General features: G+C 46.7%; 1 protein-coding gene across 7 annotated transcripts in view; it reads right to left on the reverse strand.

Moving 5' to 3' along the window:
- OPTC (opticin) overlaps window positions 1-19,944 on the reverse strand; it is a 297,868-nt gene that overhangs the window by 47,868 nt on the left and 230,056 nt on the right. For all 7 annotated transcript variants that reach the window (XM_063955275.1, XM_063955280.1, XM_063955276.1 and 4 more), the window contains one exon: window positions 9,472-9,703. In XM_063955275.1, coding sequence (XP_063811345.1) covers window positions 9,472-9,690 — 219 coding nt within the window. In that variant the 5' untranslated portion in view covers window positions 9,691-9,703. The remainder of the gene's footprint in view (window positions 1-9,471; window positions 9,704-19,944) is intronic.

The raw sequence follows: 19,944 nt of genomic DNA on the forward strand, positions 1-19,944 counted from the left end.
GGCAGGCCATCCCACTTGGAAAGTATTAACCTCTGCAGAGGGCGGGAATGAAATTGAGCGTACTCTACCATGTCGAAAGCCGACACCATGAGGCCCAGTACTTGCATCGCAGAGTGTATCGACACTCTTGGGAGAGAAAGGACGTATCTGATCCTGTCCTGAAGTTTCAGGACTTTCACTGGAGATAGAAACAGTCTTTGGCTGTGTGTCCAGCAGTGCCCCCAGGTGCACCATGCTCCGAGCAGGGACCAGCGAGGACTTTTTCCAGTTGATGAGCCACCCGTGGCTCATCAACTGGAAATGGACTGTCCGTTCCAGATGACTGAGGAGAACATTTTGGGAGTCGCCATGATCAGCAAGTCATCCAGATACGGCAGGATCCTGATTCCCTGGCTGCTGAGAACGACCATCATCGCGGCCATGACCTTGGTGAAGATCCGTGGCACCATAGCCAGTCCAAATGGCAGAGCCTGGAATTGATAATGTAGGTTGCCAATAGCAAACCGCAGATATTGCTGATGCGATATGGCAATAGGTATATGCAGGTAAGCATCCTCTATGTCCAGGGATACCATATAGTCTTCGGGTTCCATGGCCAGTACAATAGAGTACAGCGTTTTCATACAGATTTTGGATACTCTCACAAATTTGTTCAATTATTTGAGGTTGAGTATAGGCCGGAAAGGACCCATTGGGTTTCGGGACTAGAAACAGGATCGAATAGTATCCCCTGCCTCTCTGGTAGAGGTACCGGCACTACTACTCCTGTGTCCAGGAGGGATCGCACAACCAAGTTTAGATCTTGCGCTTTCAATGGATCCGAAGGAATAACCGTCGTGCAGAACTGGGGAGGGGGACGTCTCTTGAAAGAGACAGTGTACCCGTGAGAGACAACTTCTCGCACCTGGGCATCTGAAGTGGTCCTTAACAAGACCTGGGCGAATTGCAGAAGTTGGCCTACCACCCAGGGATCCCCCAGGGGGAGGCCGGGCCCGTCATGCAGCAATCTTGACTTGTTTGGAAGCAGGCTGACGGGCAGCCCAGGACTGTTTAGGTTTGGGCTTAGTGGTTTTGGAAGCAAGAGCCTGTCTCAGGTACGCCTGACCCTTTGCTTTTCCTGGAGGTCGAAAGGAACGAATAGTGGTACTCTTAGCCTTTGGTGAAGGATTAGTACTTGGAAGAAATGCAGTCTTAGCAGTCGCCAAGTCAGTCACAATCTTATTCAGATCTTCCCCAAATAGGATGTCTCCCTTAAAGGGGAGCACCTCCAAGGTCTTTTTGGAGTCCAGGTCCACCTTCCAGGACCTCAACCACAGAATTCGGCGAGCCAGTATAGATGTAGTAGACTCCTTGGCCACCATTACACCTGCCTCAGAGGACGCCTCCTGAATATAGTGGGAGACGGTGGTAATATGAGACAGATATTGTCTGGCAGTGTCAGAAAATATCCTGAGACAGCTCTTCCTCTAATGCCTGAACCCATGTTTCAATTCCTTTTGCAGCCCAGGAGGCTGCTATAGTGGGTCTACGTACAGCACCTGTAAGGGAGTAAATAGACTTCAGGCATCCCTCCAAACGCTTATCCGTTGGTTCCTTCAGTGAGGTGACAGTGGTGACAGGCAGAGTATATGACACCACAAGACGGGTGACATGAGAGTCCACCGGCGGTGGATTTTCCCACTTGTTACTCAACTCCGTAGGGATAGGATAACGAGCTAGCATCTTCTTAGACAGGGAGAATTTCTTTCCTGGAGAAGACCAAGGGTTCCTGACGTATGTCTATTAAATGGTCAGAATGTGGTAAGACTACTTTAGCAACCTTTTGATGTTTGAACTTATCAGGTGTCTTAGACGCAGTAGTGGGATCTACCTTATCATCAATTTGTAGAATCAGCTTAATAGCCTCCACTAGGTCAGGAACATCAATCTGTGTTGTAAGTTCCTCATCAGAAGCAACTGTATCAGTGTCTGACACATCAGTAAATTCCAAATCCTCATCAGAAGAATTATCTGAAATATTAGTGGATTGTGAGGAGGAAGCGGCCCGCTTAGATGACCCCTTGACCCCTGAGGGACGTGGGGTAGACTTTTATCTAACCAAAGATTGATTTAATTGTTGTATCTGGGTAGACAGAGTGTCTGCCCAGGGCGGATTAACTACAGGACAATATGTGGCTGCAATTGCACAGGAGGTCCCAAAGGGGATGTAAGACATGTCACAAGCGTATTCAGCATACTTGAGAACGCTGCCCAAGGTGGCTCCTGATTGGCTACAGGGACTATGGGCTGACTTGTAGATATATGGCACCCAGTACACAGACCATCAGTTAAAACTTCCCCCTCAGATAAATCCTTGGCGCAAGCACTGCATGATGCAGGAGCACCCGCGGGTTTCTCGCCCTTTGTGGCAGACATTATAGGGAATGTAGCAGTTGAGCATAACAGTATAAGAATAAGATAGCCAGACAAATACATTACCTGCAAAACACTCCCTTATTTATGTGACAGTAAATACAGAACATAAACAGAGAATAAATGCAGTATGAGGTGACTGAAGATCGCAGTAAAATACACTTAACAGTATATACTGTGCAGCAATATATGTTTGACCCTGATGCACCTAGCCTCCCAGGGTACAGAATACAGTGATAGTTATAGCTGTGATACACTGAAAGTGAATTACATACAGCAGATGCAGGCACACACAGTCACTGTGAAAATGCAGAAATTATTTTAGACACAATGCACAGCCAGAGAATGGATGTACACTTGTACTAAATATTCTGGTAGAGAGACACTTGTTCTTAACTAACACTGTCTTAAAATGACATGTAGAATACTTAAGTGACTGTAAAATCACGGCGCTGATGAGGCAGGCGGATTTACAGAGGGGACTTTGCCCAGCAGCCCCGGAGACCAGACATAGCTACTTGAGATGGTGGCGCCTAAATCTCAGCCAGGGAGTGAGAGAGAGTGAGATGCAGCTCCAGGACGGGAACACCAGTAGTAGATGGCGCCCGGAGCTACAGGTCAGCGCCTTATCCCCTATGCTGGTCCTAACCACCAGGTACTGTGGAGCCTATTTAATACAGATTTTACATAATCCGACCTGTGCTCCCTGCCCTGGTGGATATAGTGGGGTCCCTGTACTGACACAGTGTCCACGCCAGCGACGCGGTCCGTCTCCTGGAACCGCGACTGGAACGCGATTTAGTGGTGGGTCCCGCCTGAGGGATCCTCTTACCTCCTCCCTAAGAAGCAGCCACGTGATCCTGGAGAGCGTCAGTAACCTGGTAACCGGAGCGCCTCCGCCGCAAGTACCCGGGAACTCGGCTAGCGGGAGTATGCAGCGCTGCTGGGGAGGTGATGGAGCCACAGCACAGTATGTCACAATGACATATAAAGTGCTGCAGCCCTTGAAGTCTTCTAAAAGCTCATTTCAAGGCTGCCTAGCGCAGCCCCCCCTGTTAAGTGACCTGCTCTGCAGGCACCAACTTACAAACTGAGCTCCAGTGACCGGAGGCGGGGTTATAGAGGAGGCCATGAAATGCATACTGGGAACAGTCAAAGCTTTAGCTTGTTGGTGCCTCTGGATCAAGATCCAACTCTACAACCCCGATGTATTCCCTGTGGAACCCAGTGTATCCCGCTGCAGAAATGTATCTCTTTTTTTATATTAAAAAAAATAGGATTTTAATACCTACCGGTAAATCGTTTTCTCTTAGTCCGTAGAGGATGCTGGGGTAATTTCAAGAACCATGGGGTATAGACGGGATCCGTAGGAGACATGGGCACTTTAAGACTTTCAAAGTGGTGTGACCTTGCTCCTCCCTCTATGCCCCTCCTCCAGACTCCAGTTTAAGGAACTGTGCCCAGGGAGACGGACATTTCGAGGGAAGGATTTATTGTTAAACCACGGTGAGCATCTTACCAGCTCACACCTCAAGGATGCCGCAGAACGTGGCATTCAATAGAACCCAAGCCAACGGCATGAAGAATTTGCAGCAATATGCTGACACAAAAACCGTAACACAACCTGTGTGTAACCATAGTCATTATCTGCAGATACAGTACGCACCGGGACGGGCGCCCAGCATCCTCTACGGACTAAGAGAAAAGGATTTACCGGTAGGTATTAAAATCCTATTTTCTCATACGTCCTAGAGGATGCTGGGGTAACTTCAAGAACCATGGGGATATATCAAAGCTCTAGAACGGCGGGAGAGTGTGGATGACTCTGCAGAACCAATTGACCAAACTTGAGGTCATCATCGGCCAAGGTGGCAAACCCGTAAAAAAATAGCCAAACAGTTTGCTAAACAGCTGGTCCGCAAAGTTGCTATGCCGAGATCCCCCGGTCCACCGGCCCGGATGAGCCCACCTGTCCAACAGAATGGGCCTTCACGTATTTCGGTAATGGCAATCATGCCGTGGGATGAGCAAGCTGAATCATACCACAGATCCAATGCGTAACGGTCTGCATGGAAGCAGAGCACCCAATCTTGTTGGGAGCAAACCGAACAATAGAGCCTGTGTTCATAGACGGAGTCGTCTTGGCGACATGCATTTTCAGAACTCTGACCTCATGCAGAGACTTTTGACTCAGCGAAGGCGTCAGTAGCCACAGGCACCACAATAGGTTGGTACACGTGGAAGAAAACAACCACCGTCGGTAGGAAGTGTTGACGAGTTTCCAACTCTGCTCTATCTTCATGAGAGATCAAATAAGGTCTCCTGTGAGACCAGGTCTCTAACTCAGACACTCGCCTTGCGCATGCCAAGGCCAACCTGACGACCACTTTCCAAGTGATGAATGTCAACTCCACCTTCTGTAAAGGTACAAACCAATGTGATTGATGGAACTGCAACACCACGCTAAGATTCCACGGTGCCACCGGGGGCACATATGGAGGTTGGATGTGCAATATGCCTTTTACGAAAGCCTGAACTTCTGGAAAGGAGGCCAATTTTTGAAATTTGTACTTTTAATTGAGCCCAACTTTAAGCCCTCATCCACACCAGCTTGTAGAAAATGGAGAAAACGTCCTAGCTGAAATTCTCCCGTAGAAGTCTTCTTGGATTCACATCAAGAGTCATATATTCTCCAAACTCTGTGGTAACGTTTAGACGTTACTCCTTTCCTAGACTGAAGAAGAGTGGGAATGACTTTACTGGGAACACTCGTTCGGGCTAGGAATCCGGCATTCAACCGCCATTCCTTCAAACGCAGCCGCGGTAAACTTGATACACGCACGGCCTTCGCTGCAACAGATCCTCTCGTAGATGAAGAGGCCCGGGATCTCCTATGAGTAATTCCCGAAGATCTGGATACCAAGCCCTCCTTGGCCAGTCTGGAACAATGAGGATCACCTTAACCTTTGTTCTTCCTATGATCTTCAGCCCTTTTGGAAAGAGTGGAAGCGGAGGGAATACATACACCGACTGAAACACCCATGGTGTCACTAGTGCGTCCACTGCTATTGCTCGGGGTTCCCTCGACCTGGAACCATGGAGGTCATTCCGAGTTGTTCGCTCGCAAGGCGATTTTAGCAGAGTTGCTCACGCTAAGCCGCCGCCTACTGGGAGTGAATCTTAGCATCTTAAAATTGCGAACGACGTATTCGCAATTTTGCGATTACAAACTTCTTAGCAGTTTCAGAGTAGCTTCAGACTTACTCGGCATCTGCGATCAGTTCAGTGCTTGTCGTTCCTGGTTTGACGTCACAAACACACCCAGCGTTCGCCCAGACACTCCCCCGTTTCTCCAGCCACTCCTGCGTTTTTTCCGGAAACGGTAGCATTTTTTCCCACACGCCCATAAAACGGCCTGTTTCCGCCCAGAAACACCCATTTCCTGTCAATCACACTACGATCGCCTGAGCGAAGAAAAAGCCGTGAGTAAAAATCCTAACTTCATAGCAAATTTACTTGGCGCAGTCGCAGTGCGGACATTGCGCATGCGCACTAAGCGGAAAATCGCTGCGATGCGATGAAATTTACCGAGCGAACAACTCGGAATGAGGGCCCATATCTCTGAAGTTTCTTGTTGCGGCGAGACACATTCATGTCTATTTGAGGAATTCCCCAAAGACTTGTCACTTCTGCAAAGACCTCTTGATGAAGACCCCACTTTCCTGGATGGAGATCGTGTCTGCTGAGGAAGTCTGCTTCCCAGTGGTCCACTGTTGGAACGAACATTTCTGACAGAGCGCTTGTATGTTTTGCCGCCCAGCGGAAAATCCCTCTGGCTTCTGCCATTTTTGCTCCGTTTTTCGTATGTAGAAAATCGTTGTAAACGGCCCTTAAATCTAGACCGTTATTGTGGTGACAAGTTTTCTAACTTGACCCTCTTCCTTGGAAGTTTTTCCCCCTGTGTAACTGCTTCCTAGCCTCGGAGGCATGCATCCGTGGTCACTAGGATCCAGGCCTAGATCCCGACCCTGCGCCCCTTTAGGAAGTGAGAGCTGTGCAGCCACCACAGGAGTGAGATTCTGGTCTTGAAAGCCAGGATTATCCTAGGTGGGAACTGGACCACTTGTCCAACTGGACCAGAACACCCTGGCATGGAACCTGCCAAACGAATGTCCTCGTAGGCCGCAACCATCTCTTCTAGCCACCAAATGTATTGATGGATTGACATTGTTGCAGGTCCGACCTGACTCTGGATCCTCAGAGCCTTTTCCACTGGAAGAAAACCCAAACTCTCATTAGTTCTATATCTAGTATTATCTCCAAAGCCGACAACCGCGTTGTTGGGACCAACAGTGATTTTTGAAGAACTGTCAGGGAGAGTGCAACGTTTGCACCACTTGGTTTCTTGATCTCGCCGTAATCAGGAGACCGGCACAGAACGGAATAAATGTGACTCCTTACTATCCAAGGAGAACCATAATTTCCGCCATCACCCTGGTGAAATTGGCAATGACAATCCTGAATTGCAAACCTCAGGTAAGCCCAATGCGGAAGAAAACCGCAATTAGACCTCCTTTATCCTTTTTCCAGATTGGAGGTCACTGCCCTGAGAGACTCCATCTTGGATTTGAATTTCTTTAAGTAGAAATTAGGAATTTCAGATATAGGATATTTTTCCTCTTGTGACAGGGACACGAGGACAATGACCTGATCCTGACCCTTTGCATTGCGTCGCATACTACCTTCCCGTCCTGAGGAGAATCGGTAAGGTCGATTTGACAAATCGGTGAGGGGAACCGTCTGGAAACTCCAGTATGCCCCCTTGGGACACTATTCTTAAAAACCACGGGTCCCAGTCCGTTACAGGACTGACTAAAGAGTTTTAGACGTGGACCCACCGGCGTGGGCTACCGCAAGAGAGACCCAGCATCCTGCTGTGGACGTGGTAGAAACAGAGGATGATAACCGGTCCTGTGATCTTGAAGAGGTTGCTGACCTCTTCCCTCTTCTCCTTCCTCTACCTGCAAAGAAAGGGGGGCCTGTACCTATTATGCCGAAATGACTGCATCCGACAATGATGCGTCATCATCCGTTGTGAGGGAACATAGGGCAAGAAAAGGTAGACTTACCAGCGGCATCTGCCGAGATCAAACTAACTCGGCCGTCACCAAAACAGGCTTTACCTTCCTAGGGAAGAAAACTCCATTTTCTCCTCTGGGTCAGCATCAGCATTCCATTGGTGACTCCACCGCGGCCTCCTAGCCAGTGGCAGGGGAGGGGGGGAGGGGGGGAAGGGGCTGGGCTGATGAGTCCAACACTGCTTGCATTGCAACATGGACTGTAATGACAGAGTTTGGGAAACTCTGGGCATTAACACACTTATCTGTACTACTCCTTTAATTACATTTATAACATTCCTACCCCACCTCACAAACTAAAGGGGGGTACTCACGGAGCGATATTCTAAGCAATCTGACTAGATTGCTTAGAATATCAGCATGATCGCTCCGTGTGTAGCCCCCTCAGCGATAGCGATGCGCGGCCCCGCACATCGCTATCGCTGCTGCTAGATTGGCCTGCATGCAGGCCAATCTAGCGGGTCGCTCACTTCACCCGCTGGGTGAAGTGAGCGCCCCCCCCGTCTCCCCCCGCACGCTCAGCACAGATCGCGCTGTGCTGAGCGGCAGGAGAGATGTGTGCTGCGCGAACCGCTCAGCACACATCTCTCCTGCATCGGCCCGTGGGTACTGGGCTTTAAACCACACACTGCTATCTCCTTGTACTTCTTATCCATATCTCTCACAAATGTCTCTCTCCTTTTCCATTCTCTGCTTGAATGTAACGAATCTGCTAGCCTTGGGCAACCTAACAATGTAATCCAGAAGTCAGTCTGTTTATTTAGGAACCCCAAATAAGGGATGTGCGGTGAGCTAAATGGCTGAGGAGGCATTGTCTAGCACCAGAGCCAGATTTACGTGCAATATATGAGACAAATGGTGCATGTGGGCATTATACACAGGTGCAGCAGTATAAACTCCTGGAAATTTGCTGAGTTTTAATCAGAGATGTGTGGAAAAGATTGCCTCACCTGCCATAGACTTTTTACTCCAGAGTTTTGGCTATAAAAATTGATTAGAATAATACAATGAAGATATTTCTGACATGCTCTTTGTATTTTTCATATACTTTAGTTTATACAGTAAAAACTCTGGCACTAATGTAAGTAGAACAGGAAAGGCTCTGCCTCACCTGCCTCACCCCACCGCACGTAACAGACCAAGAGCAATGACCCTATATCTAGCATTACAATGTGTGCAATTATTCTATTTTGTATTTTAATTCCAAGTTTGTAAATGATCACCATTTCAGAGATACCCTCTTCCTGCATCCTCCTCCCATGTCGCTCCCATGCACATCTGTCATACGCTTCTTAAATCATCATTTGACAGTCTTTCCTGTTACATACTCATCTAAGAGTAACACACTCCTCCGTTCACCCTCTCTGTGCGTTGTTTTTCTCTGTCTCTTTCATGTGCATTTCCCCATTCCCTGGATTCATTTGCCTGTGACAGGTCTCTGCTCTCTCTGGCTTGTAGCTTCTTGCCCTGATCAGTCTGTCATGGCAGATGCTCACAAACAGGCTCTGATGAAAGCTCAGCCTTGAGAGATCATTCAGACCCCCCCCCCCCCCCCCCCACACACACACACACACACACACACACACACACCTCACCACCCTTCCTCCACTCTGTTTTCTCATCAGCATCTGAGCAATAAGTATTCTGACAAACCTACTGCAAGATGCAGGATCAGAGGCAACTCAATCGAGATTCTATCCCTCCCCCAATCTCCCCCTCTAATGATCCATCTCTAGTTGTCAGTCTATATGCTGCACTTCTATTTATCTTCATCTATATACTTATTTAGAACAATCAATTATGTATGCACTGCGTCTTTGACATTTAGTTGTCTGTGTGTCCATTTGTTTTGAATACTTGCTTACACATCAGCAGTGTCATATTTATGACTCCTTTCCCAGTTACAAGGTCACACTCTCACCTCAGGCCCTGGTTCGTAGTATAGATCTTCATAGTTGTTCAAATCAACAGATTCGCCATAGTTCTCCAGACTTGGGTCATAATTACCAAGGTCTAAGCTCTCGTAGGAGATGCTCTCACGTGGTCGGAATTTATCAGAGCTGCGTCTACCATTCTCGGGTGGTGGAGGAGCCATAGATAGGGCCACCAGAGAGAAATACACAGCCACTGAGAGGTACATTGTGGTGTCACGCCTGCAGAACAGAAGCATATATGTAAAACAGCTTATGTACAAGGTTGGTAGCCTTCAAAATCTTATTGTAAGAATTTTCACAAAAATGGAATAAGATGCATAGAAAAGAGCTGATTTTAATTATATTACCTATTGCATATGACAAAGCAACACAGAACAAATTATAATATGACTGCATCACACTGTACAGTGATTTTACTACCCAGAAATGACTTCACATCGTTGGAGATAAAAAGTAATTAAAATGAAACCATTGTGGCGCTCTAACTGCAGAATGACTGACAAGATAAATTTCCTTAGCTATAAGGGAATAGCTCATGCCCCTTTCACATTGCAAAAATAACTCGGTATCAACCGGCATATTGCCGGGTCGACACAGGTCAGTGTGCGATGTGAAAGGGCCCATGGAAAATCCCGGGTCGCCTGACCCGGTAATTCAACCCGGGTAATAAGAAGGGTTATTCCCGGGTTGAATGGGAATGGCAGTGTGAATGGGTTGCCGGGTCGATGCGACCCGGTACCCATTCACAGCATAGGAAGAGGCGGCACAGAGATGAGCTCATCTCCCAGTGCCGCCTCCGCCCCTCGATGCTGGCTCCACCTCCCACCGCTATGGCAACAGACCCGGCATATTGCCAGGTTGGGAAGCCAGCTGTTAGGGTCCTATGCCGGAAGGACCCCTTTTCAATTCCCGGGTAGGATCTGGCATTAGAGATGTGAAAGAGGTATTAGGTAATTATTATTGTTGTTGTTGTTGTTGTTGTTATTATTATTATTATTGTCCTGTTTAGAACTCCAACATATTCTGCAGTGCTATAAACCAGAAAATAATATCAGACACAACAGTCCCTGCCCCAGTGAAGATTACACTATCTATTTTCCCTACCACAGATACATATAACACTTCCTGGAGTCAGAATCCAATTAACCTATCAGTATGACTTTGGCTCATGTGGAAAATTTGGAGCAAACCCAATGGGAACAGAGGATAAAATACAGACTCCAAGCAGATAGCTGATGAAAAATGTTAACAGTAAAAAAAAAAAAACAAAAAAAAAAAAACACCTAATGTTGAGTAATCAAAACCAATAAACCTACTCTTTTCACAAAATCTGAACATAACATTTAGGGGTGCATACAATTAGCGTTGCTACTATAACATGTGTTATCTGGGCTGCATAATCTAGTTTGTGTTTACTCACACTCCATAATGGAGCTTAGAAATAAAAGTAAGGCTTTCCAACTTGTAATACTGGGCCTGTATGCGGTGTCATTTACACTACGTCATTAGACAGTCAGTGAGAAGCGGGCGAAGGCCTCAGTTACTGAAAATGGAGGCGCATTGCCAACGTTGCAGGGAAGGGATGAGGCCAGGATCCCTGTGTATCACGCAGCCAGCAGATGGTGTCGCAGATGATCCAATGCTGCATACTAGAGCACAGCTCGGATCTGTAATTACCATATTAGTATTATCGCTGATGCTAACATGGAAGCACCAGTGCTAGCAACTCCAACCATATCAGAATCAGGCCCAATGAGAACTGCGCAAGGTTCCATTCAATTTGAATCTGACTTTTAAAATGTCTACAAGTAATTTATATATGTCTCGGGACCCTACACACTATGTGATTCGCCGCCGAGCTGCCTGATGGCGGATACGGGTGACCCGGTGGCGTCGGGGGGGGGGGGGGGGGGGGGGGCAGTGAAGAGGGAAGTGAAGTTTCTTCACTCCCCCCGTCACCCGGCTCCATAGCAGTGTAGGCTAATATGGACGAGGTCGTCCATATTGGCCTGCATGCACAAGTGACGGGGCACCAACGATGAACAAGCGCATCGTTCATCGCTGATGCCTCCACACTGAAAGATATGAATGGTATCTCGTTCATTAATGAACGAGATCGTTCATATATTTCAGTAATATCGCCCAGTGTGTAGGGCCTATAAGTTCTACTATTTGTTTTTTCTTATCAACACTGGACAATGTAATAGTTATTATTAGACATTTTTATAACTTAATGGTATCAATATCCTGTACAATATCTGTGAAGAATACCAATAAAACCTTAACTCATTCAGATGTGTGTTCTACAGCCATTAAAGACCAATAATTCGTCCTCAGTTTCACAAAGGAATGTTGTCCCTAGGAGGAATGGGCAAAAGTGATGTAAACATGTGTTACTCACAGGCCCGGCGCTGCCCGCTCAGCAAAGGGATGCAAAGCAGGGAGGCGCCGGACTGGAGAGGCGCTTTCCCTGCTTTGCATTCCTGCTGCTGCACCTGCCTTCTCTGCTGTTGCTGGCTGCTGTGCCTGTCACACTGACAGGAAGCAGCGCCGGCAGCTTGTAGCCTCAGCCCCCCAGAGACAGCGGCTGTGTTTGGCTGAAAAGGGGGCGGAGATACATGGAGCTGAGTGGCGGAGCTACACTGTACCTAATGGGGAGGAGCTACACTGGACCAGGCTACAATCTGATCCTACCAGCTAGCAAGCCATCAGAAAGTGGATGGAAAAAGTGAGTAAGAGAAATAATGTGTATGTATGTACGTATGTGTATGTACGTATGTATGTATGTATGCATGTATGTATGTATGTATGTATAGTGTGTGTGTGTGTGTGTGTGTGTGTGTGTTTGTGTGTGTGGTGCTGGCAGCTTGAAGAGCTGGTCAGGTACCGCTCTCTGCCTCTTTACTGATGTACCACACCCACCCTTCCCCCCGCTCGTCACTGTGAACCGCTTGCCCGCTCGTCACAGTGAACAATAACTTTGCTGCCAGCTGCCGCAGCTGCTACATGTCTGACAGGTAGGGGCGCCAGCAGCTTATAGAGCAGCTCCTCAGTCTGCAGTAAACCAGCCTCTGCTGTTACAGGTGTGTGATGGCCCGGGAACCCTCTCTCTTTCCATGTATTCCTCATTCTCTCTCTTTCTCCCCCCCCATCACTCTCTCTCCATGTATCTCTCTTTCCATCTCTCTCCCCATGTATTTTTCTCTCTCTCCCAATGTTTCTCACTCTCACCATGCCTCTCTCTCTTTCTCCCCACACCTCTCTCCCTGTGCATCCGTCTCTCTCTCTCTCTCTCTTTCATTCTCTCTATGTCTTCCTCTCCCCATGCCTCTTTCACTTTCTCCTCTTGGCTCAGGTTTTGACGTAATATATATACCCTCCCGAAAGTACATAAAAACTGTTAACAGTCTGATTAAGGATCTTTATAAGGACAGCTAGTGGTATTGTAATCACACATCTGAAGGATCCGTAGTGATCCGAAAACGCGTTAATGTGTGACTTTTGAACATTCCCTGGGACAGCCGCTGAACACTGGTGATCGTGACGGAGGGGCTCTGGCAGATTCCGGACCTGCCTATGCCCACCACTACATCGGTGACATCTGTGGAACCCGTGAGATCTAAAGTGCTAAAGTGCTGCTGTTTTGCCTATGGATGTTTACATGCCTTTTTTAATTCAATGTTTGCGAGTGGATTTTATTAAAATTTTGTATCTTCTTTGTGACAACTGGCTACACTATTATGGTCTTTATTGTGCTTATCCCTCTTGCGCTGTACAAGCCTTGAAAAGGGGAGCACTTGTGTTGTTACAGGTCTCATAAGGATACATTCATCTGCTCTATATACCACTTATCAGGAAAATACCCACGCTGAAGCTGGATGATTTTTACAAGCTTAGTATTTAAATTTTTTGTTATGTGATTAACCTTTGTTGTATGTTCATCACAGCGGTGTTCTCTTTTATCACATGGTCTGTGGAAAGCGCAGGTTAAAACATCTATCTTTGCACCTATTTCAGTAGATGTTGGATGAACATCTTATTTGTTTACCAGCTGCCTTCCATTGTTCACTGCGCACGTTATTAGCAAGATTTTCTTCATTAGAAAATATGACTACACATTAACAAATTGTTTGAATACACGTTATGGCTTTTGAAAAAAGCCTAGTTCCTATGTGTATAAGGAAAACTACTATTTGAATTGGAGGTATTGGTGTGTGGTACGTCTCTTCCTTGTGAGACAACACCCCTTTGTTGTGGTGCCTTTGGCGCGCCATGTCCCTTCTTCAGTTATGGGAAGGCACAAAATTATAGTTTGCTGGGGGGCACTGAACACCCTAGCACCGGCCCTGGTTACTCATATATTATTTATACCAGTGGTTCCCAAACTTTTTTGAATCACAGCACCCTAGAGAATGAGAATTTATTTCACGGCCACCTTGGCCAAAAGTTTGTGGTATAGTAATTCTGAAAAAATATTAAATTAAGCAAATTGTTATCCTTAGGTTCAGTTACATTGTGAGGGACAGTATTTGCTTCTTTTGTCCACATATTTTATGATTGGAAACCACAAGCACTGGTTTTACCTATTACATTGACCATAAATAATATTTTTTTTTAACTCTTTATTTATACCAGGAGATACAAAAAGGCTTACAAAACAGATTCAGTTATACAAGAAAAGGTGAAAAACAGTTCTCCGTGGAGGTTTTTTTTCCCCCACAAACAATTGGGTTTACAATTAACAAACAATGATGTCCCCCGAGAGGGGACCATATGCAAGGGAGAAAGAAATAGAGAAGGGTAAAGAGAAAGGAAGAAGGGGGAACGGGGAGAAAAAGGAGAGGGGCAGATGCAGAAGAAAAGAACAGAGCCAATCTAAATCATGTGGAGGAAAATACATCCGTTATATCAATGAACAGTGCATAAACATAGCGATGTGAACAGAGACATATAGACCAGGCATTACTTATTAACAAAAAAAAGAACCAAGAGGGGCAAGACGGCGCCCGGAGGGAGGTTCCAGGTAAAGCATGGCCAGGAATCCAGAGGACGGGGACAAAAAAACAGTTTGAACATCAATTCAGGGGAGACATCATACCCAACCAGGGGCCCCAAACCAGTTCAAATTTGTGGGGACAGTCATGCAGATAGCAAGTGATCTTTTCCATATTAGCAACGAACCAAATATAATTATTCAAAGCAGGGATAGTAGGAGCAGCAGAGGTCTTCCAATTTTTAACTATTAAGGATTTAGCAGTAGAGATGAGCGGGTTCGGTTCCTCGGAATCCGAACCCGCCCGAACTTCAGCTTTTTTTACACGGATCCGAGCGACTCGGATCTTCCCGCCTTGCTCGGTTAACCCGAGCGCGCCCGAACGTCATCATGACGCTGTCGGATTCTCGCGAGGCTCGGATTCTATCGCGAGACTCGGATTCTATATAAGGAGCCGCGCGTCGCCGCCATTTTCACACGTGCATTGAGATTGATAGGGAGAGGACGTGGCTGGCGTCCTCTCCATTTAGATTAGAAGAGAGAGAGTGAGATTGAGACAGAGACACTTGATTTACTGGAGCTTAGGAGTACTAGAGAGTGCAGAGTTTACTAGTGACTGACCACTGACCAGTGACCACCAGTGCAGTTTTATTTAATATAATCCGTTCTCTGCCTGAAAAAAACGATACACAGTGACTCAGTCACATACCATATCTGTGCTCAGCCCAGTGTGCTGCATCATCTATGTATAATATCTGACTGTGCTCACACAGCTTAATTGTGGGGGAGACTGGGGAGCAGTTATAGGTTATAGCAGGAGCCAGGAGTACATATTATTAAAATTAAACAGTGCACACTTTTGCTGCAGGAGTGCCACTGCCAGTGTGACTGACCAGTGACCTGACCACACTGACCACCAGTATAGTATACTATATTGTGATTGCCTGAAAAAGTTAAACACTCGTCGTGTGACTTGTGTGGTGTTTTTTTATTCTATAAAAAACTCATTCTGCTGACAGACAGTGTCCAGCAGGTCCGTCATTAATTCATTATATAATATATACCTGTCCGGCTGCAGTAGTGATATATATATATTTTTTATATCATTATTTATCATCCAGTCGCAGCAGACACAGTACGGTAGTTCACGGCTGTAGCTACCTCTGTGTCGGCACTCGGCAGTCCATCCATAATTGTATAGCACCTACCCGTGGTTTTTTTTTCTTTCTTCTTTATACATACTACATCTCATTATCATCCAGTCTATATTAGCAGCAGACACAGTACAGTACGGTAGTCCACGGCTGTAGCTACCTCTGTGTCGGCACTCGGCAGTCCATCCATAATTGTATACCACCTACCCGTGGTTTTTTTTTCCCCTTCTTTATACATACTACATCTCATTATCATCCAGTCTATATTAGCAGCAGACACAGTACAGTACGGTAGTCCACGGCTGTAGCTACCTCTGTGTCGGCACTCGGCAGTCCATCCATAATTGTATACCACCTACCCGTGGTTTTTTTTTCTTTCTTCTTTATACATACTACATCTCATTATCAACCAGTCTATATTAGCAGCAGACACAGTACAGTACGGTAGTCCACGGCTGTAGCTACCTCTGTGTCGGCACTCGGCAGTCCGTCCATAATTGTATACCACCTACCCGTGGTTTTTTTTTCTTTCTTCTTTATACATACTACATCTCATTATCATCCAGTCTATATTAGCAGCAGACACAGTACAGTACGGTAGTCCACGGCTGTAGCTACCTCTGTGTCGGCACTCGGCAGTCCATCCATAATTGTATACCACCTACCCGTGGTTTTTTTTTTCTTCTTTATACATACTACATCTCATTATCATCCAGTCTATATTAGCAGCAGACACAGTACAGTACGGTAGTCCACGGCTGTAGCTACCTCTGTGTCGGCACTCGGCAGTCCATCCATAATTGTATACCACCTACCCGTGGTTTTTTTTTCTTTCTTCTTTATACATACTACATCTCATTATCATCCAGTCTATATTAGCAGCAGACACAGTACAGTACGGTAGTCCACGGCTGTAGCTACCTCTGTGTCGGCACTCGGCAGTCCGTCCATAATTGTATACCACCTACCCGTGGTTTTTTTTTCTTTCTTCTTTATACATACTACATCTCATTATCATCCAGTCTATATTAGCAGCAGACACAGTACAGTACGGTAGTCCACGGCTGTAGCTACCTCTGTGTCGGCACTCGGCAGTCCGTCCATAATTGTATACCACCTACCCGTGGTTTTTTTTTCTTTCTTCTTTATACATACATACTACATCTCATTATCAACCAGTCTATATTAGCAGCAGACACAGTACAGTACGGTAGTCCACGGCTGTAGCTACCTCTGTGTCGGCACTCGGCAGTCCATCCATAATTGTATACCACCTACCCGTGGTTTTTTTTTCTTCTTTATACATACTACATCTCATTATCATCCAGTCTATATTAGCAGCAGACACAGTACAGTACGGTAGTCCACGGCTGTAGCTACCTCTGTGTCGGCACTCGGCAGTCCGTCCATAATTGTATACCACCTACCCGTGGTTTTTTTTTCTTTCTTCTTTATACATACATACTACATCTCATTATCAACCAGTCTATATTAGCAGCAGACACAGTACAGTACGGTAGTCCACGGCTGTAGCTACCTCTGTGTCGGCACTCGGCAGTCCATCCATAATTGTATACCACCTACCCGTGGTTTTTTTTTTCTTCTTTATACATACTACATCTCATTATCAACCAGTCTATATTAGCAGCAGACACAGTACAGTACGGTAGTCCACGGCTGTAGCTACCTCTGTGTCGGCACTCGGCAGTCCATCCATAATTGTATACCACCTACCCGTGGTTTTTTTTTCTTTCTTCTTTATACATACTACATCTCATTATCATCCAGTCTATATTAGCAGCAGACACAGTACAGTACGGTAGTCCACGGCTGTAGCTACCTCTGTGTTGGCACTCGGCAGTCCGTCCATAATTGTATACCACCTACCCGTGGTTTTTTTTCTTTCTTCTTTATACATACATACTACATCTCATTATCAACCAGTCTATATTAGCAGCAGACACAGTACAGTACGGTAGTCCACGGCTGTAGCTACCTCTGTGTCGGCACTCGGCAGTCCATCCATAATTGTATACTAGTATCCATCCATCTCCATTGTTTACCTGAGGTGCCTTTTAGTTGTGCCTATTAAAATATGGAGAACAAAAATGTTGAGGTTCCAAAATTAGGGAAAGATCAAGATCCACTTCCACCTCGTGCTGAAGCTGCTGCCACTAGTCATGGCCGAGACGATGAAATGCCAGCAACGTCGTCTGCCAAGGCCGATGCCCAATGTCATAGTACTGAGCATGTCAAATCCAAAACACCAAATATCAGAAAAAAAAGGACTCCAAAACCTAAAATAAAATTGTCGGAGGAGAAGCGTAAACTTGCCAATATGCCATTTACCACACGGAGTGGCAAGGAACGGCTGAGGCCCTGGCCTATGTTCATGGCAAGTGGTTCAGCTTCACATGAGGATGGAAGCACTCAGCCTCTCGCTAGAAAAATGAAAAGACTCAAGCTGGAAAAAGCACAGCAAAGAACTGTGCGTTCTTCGAAATCCCAAATCCACAAGGAGAGTCCAATTGTGTCGGTTGCGATGCCTGACCTTCCCAACACTGGACGTGAAGAGCATGCGCCTTCCACCATTTGCACGCCCCCTGCAAGTGCTGGAAGGAGCACCCGCAGTCCAGTTCCTGATAGTCAGATTGAAGATGTCAGTGTTGAAGTACACCAGGATGAGGAGGATATGGGTGTTGCTGGCGCTGGGGAGGAAATTGACCAGGAGGATTCTGATGGTGAGGTGGTTTGTTTAAGTCAGGCACCCGGGGAGACACCTGTTGTCCGTGGGAGGAATATGGCCGTTGACATGCCTGGTGAAAATACCAAAAAAATCAGCTCTTCGGTGTGGAAGTATTTCACCAGAAATGCGGACAACATTTGTCAAGCCGTGTGTTGCCTTTGTCAAGCTGTAATAAGTAGGGGTAAGGACGTTAACCACCTCGGAACATCCTCCCTTATACGTCACCTGCAGCGCATTCATAATAAGTCAGTGACAAGTTCAAAAACTTTGGCCGACAGAGGAAGCAGTCCACTGACCAGTAAATCCCTTCCTCTTGTAACCAAGCTCACGCAAACCACCCCACCAACTCCCTCAGTGTCAATTTCCTCCTTCCCCAGGAATGCCAATAGTCCTGCAGGCCATGTCACTGGCAATTCTGATGATTCCTCTCCTGCCTGGGATTCCTCCGATGCATCCTTGCGTGTAACGCCTACTGCTGCTGGCGCTGCTGTTGTTGCTGCTGGGAGTCGATGGTCATCCCAGAGGGGAAGTCGTAAGCCCACTTGTACTACTTCCAGTAAGCAATTGACTGTTCAACAGTCCTTTGCGAGGAAGATGAAATATCACAGCAGTCATCCTGCTGCAAAGCGGATAACTGAGGCCTTGACAACTATGTTGGTGTTAGACGTGCGTCCGGTATCCGCCGTTAGTTCACAGGGAACTAGACAATTTATTGAGGCAGTGTGCCCCCGTTACCAAATACCATCTAGGTTCCACTTCTCTAGGCAGGCGATACCGAGAATGTACACGGACGTCAGAAAAAGACTCACCAGTGTCCTAAAAAATGCAGTTGTACCCAATGTCCACTTAACCACGGACATGTGGACAAGTGGAGCAGGGCAGGGTCAGGACTATATGACTGTGACAGCCCACTGGGTAGATGTATGGACTCCCGCCGCAAGAACAGCAGCGGCGGCACCAGTAGCAGCATCTCGCAAACGCCAACTCTTTCCTAGGCAGGCTACGCTTTGTATCACCGGTTTCCAGAATACGCACACAGCTGAAAACCTCTTACGGCAACTGAGGAAGATCATCGCGGAATGGCTTACCCCAATTGGACTCTCCTGTGGATTTGTGGCATCGGACAACGCCAGCAATATTGTGTGTGCATTAAATATGGGCAAATTCCAGCACGTCCCATGTTTTGCACATACCTTGAATTTGGTGGTGCAGAATTTTTTAAAAAATGACAGGGGCGTGCAAGAGATGCTGTCGGTGGCCAGAAGAATTGCGGGACACTTTCGGCGTACAGGCACCACGTACAGAAGACTGGAGCACCACCAAAAACTACTGAACCTGCCCTGCCATCATCTGAAGCAAGAAGTGGTAACGAGGTGGAATTCAACCCTCTATATGCTTCAGAGGTTGGAGGAGCAGCAAAAGGCCATTCAAGCCTATACAATTGAGCACGATATAGGAGGTGGAATGCACCTGTCTCAAGCGCAGTGGAGAATGATTTCAACGTTGTGCAAGGTTCTGATGCCCTTTGAACTTGCCACACGTGAAGTCAGTTCAGACACTGCCAGCC

Source organism: Pseudophryne corroboree, chromosome 2 (assembly GCF_028390025.1).
Source record: "Pseudophryne corroboree isolate aPseCor3 chromosome 2, aPseCor3.hap2, whole genome shotgun sequence".
NCBI classification, from domain to species: Eukaryota; Metazoa; Chordata; class Amphibia; order Anura; family Myobatrachidae; genus Pseudophryne; species Pseudophryne corroboree.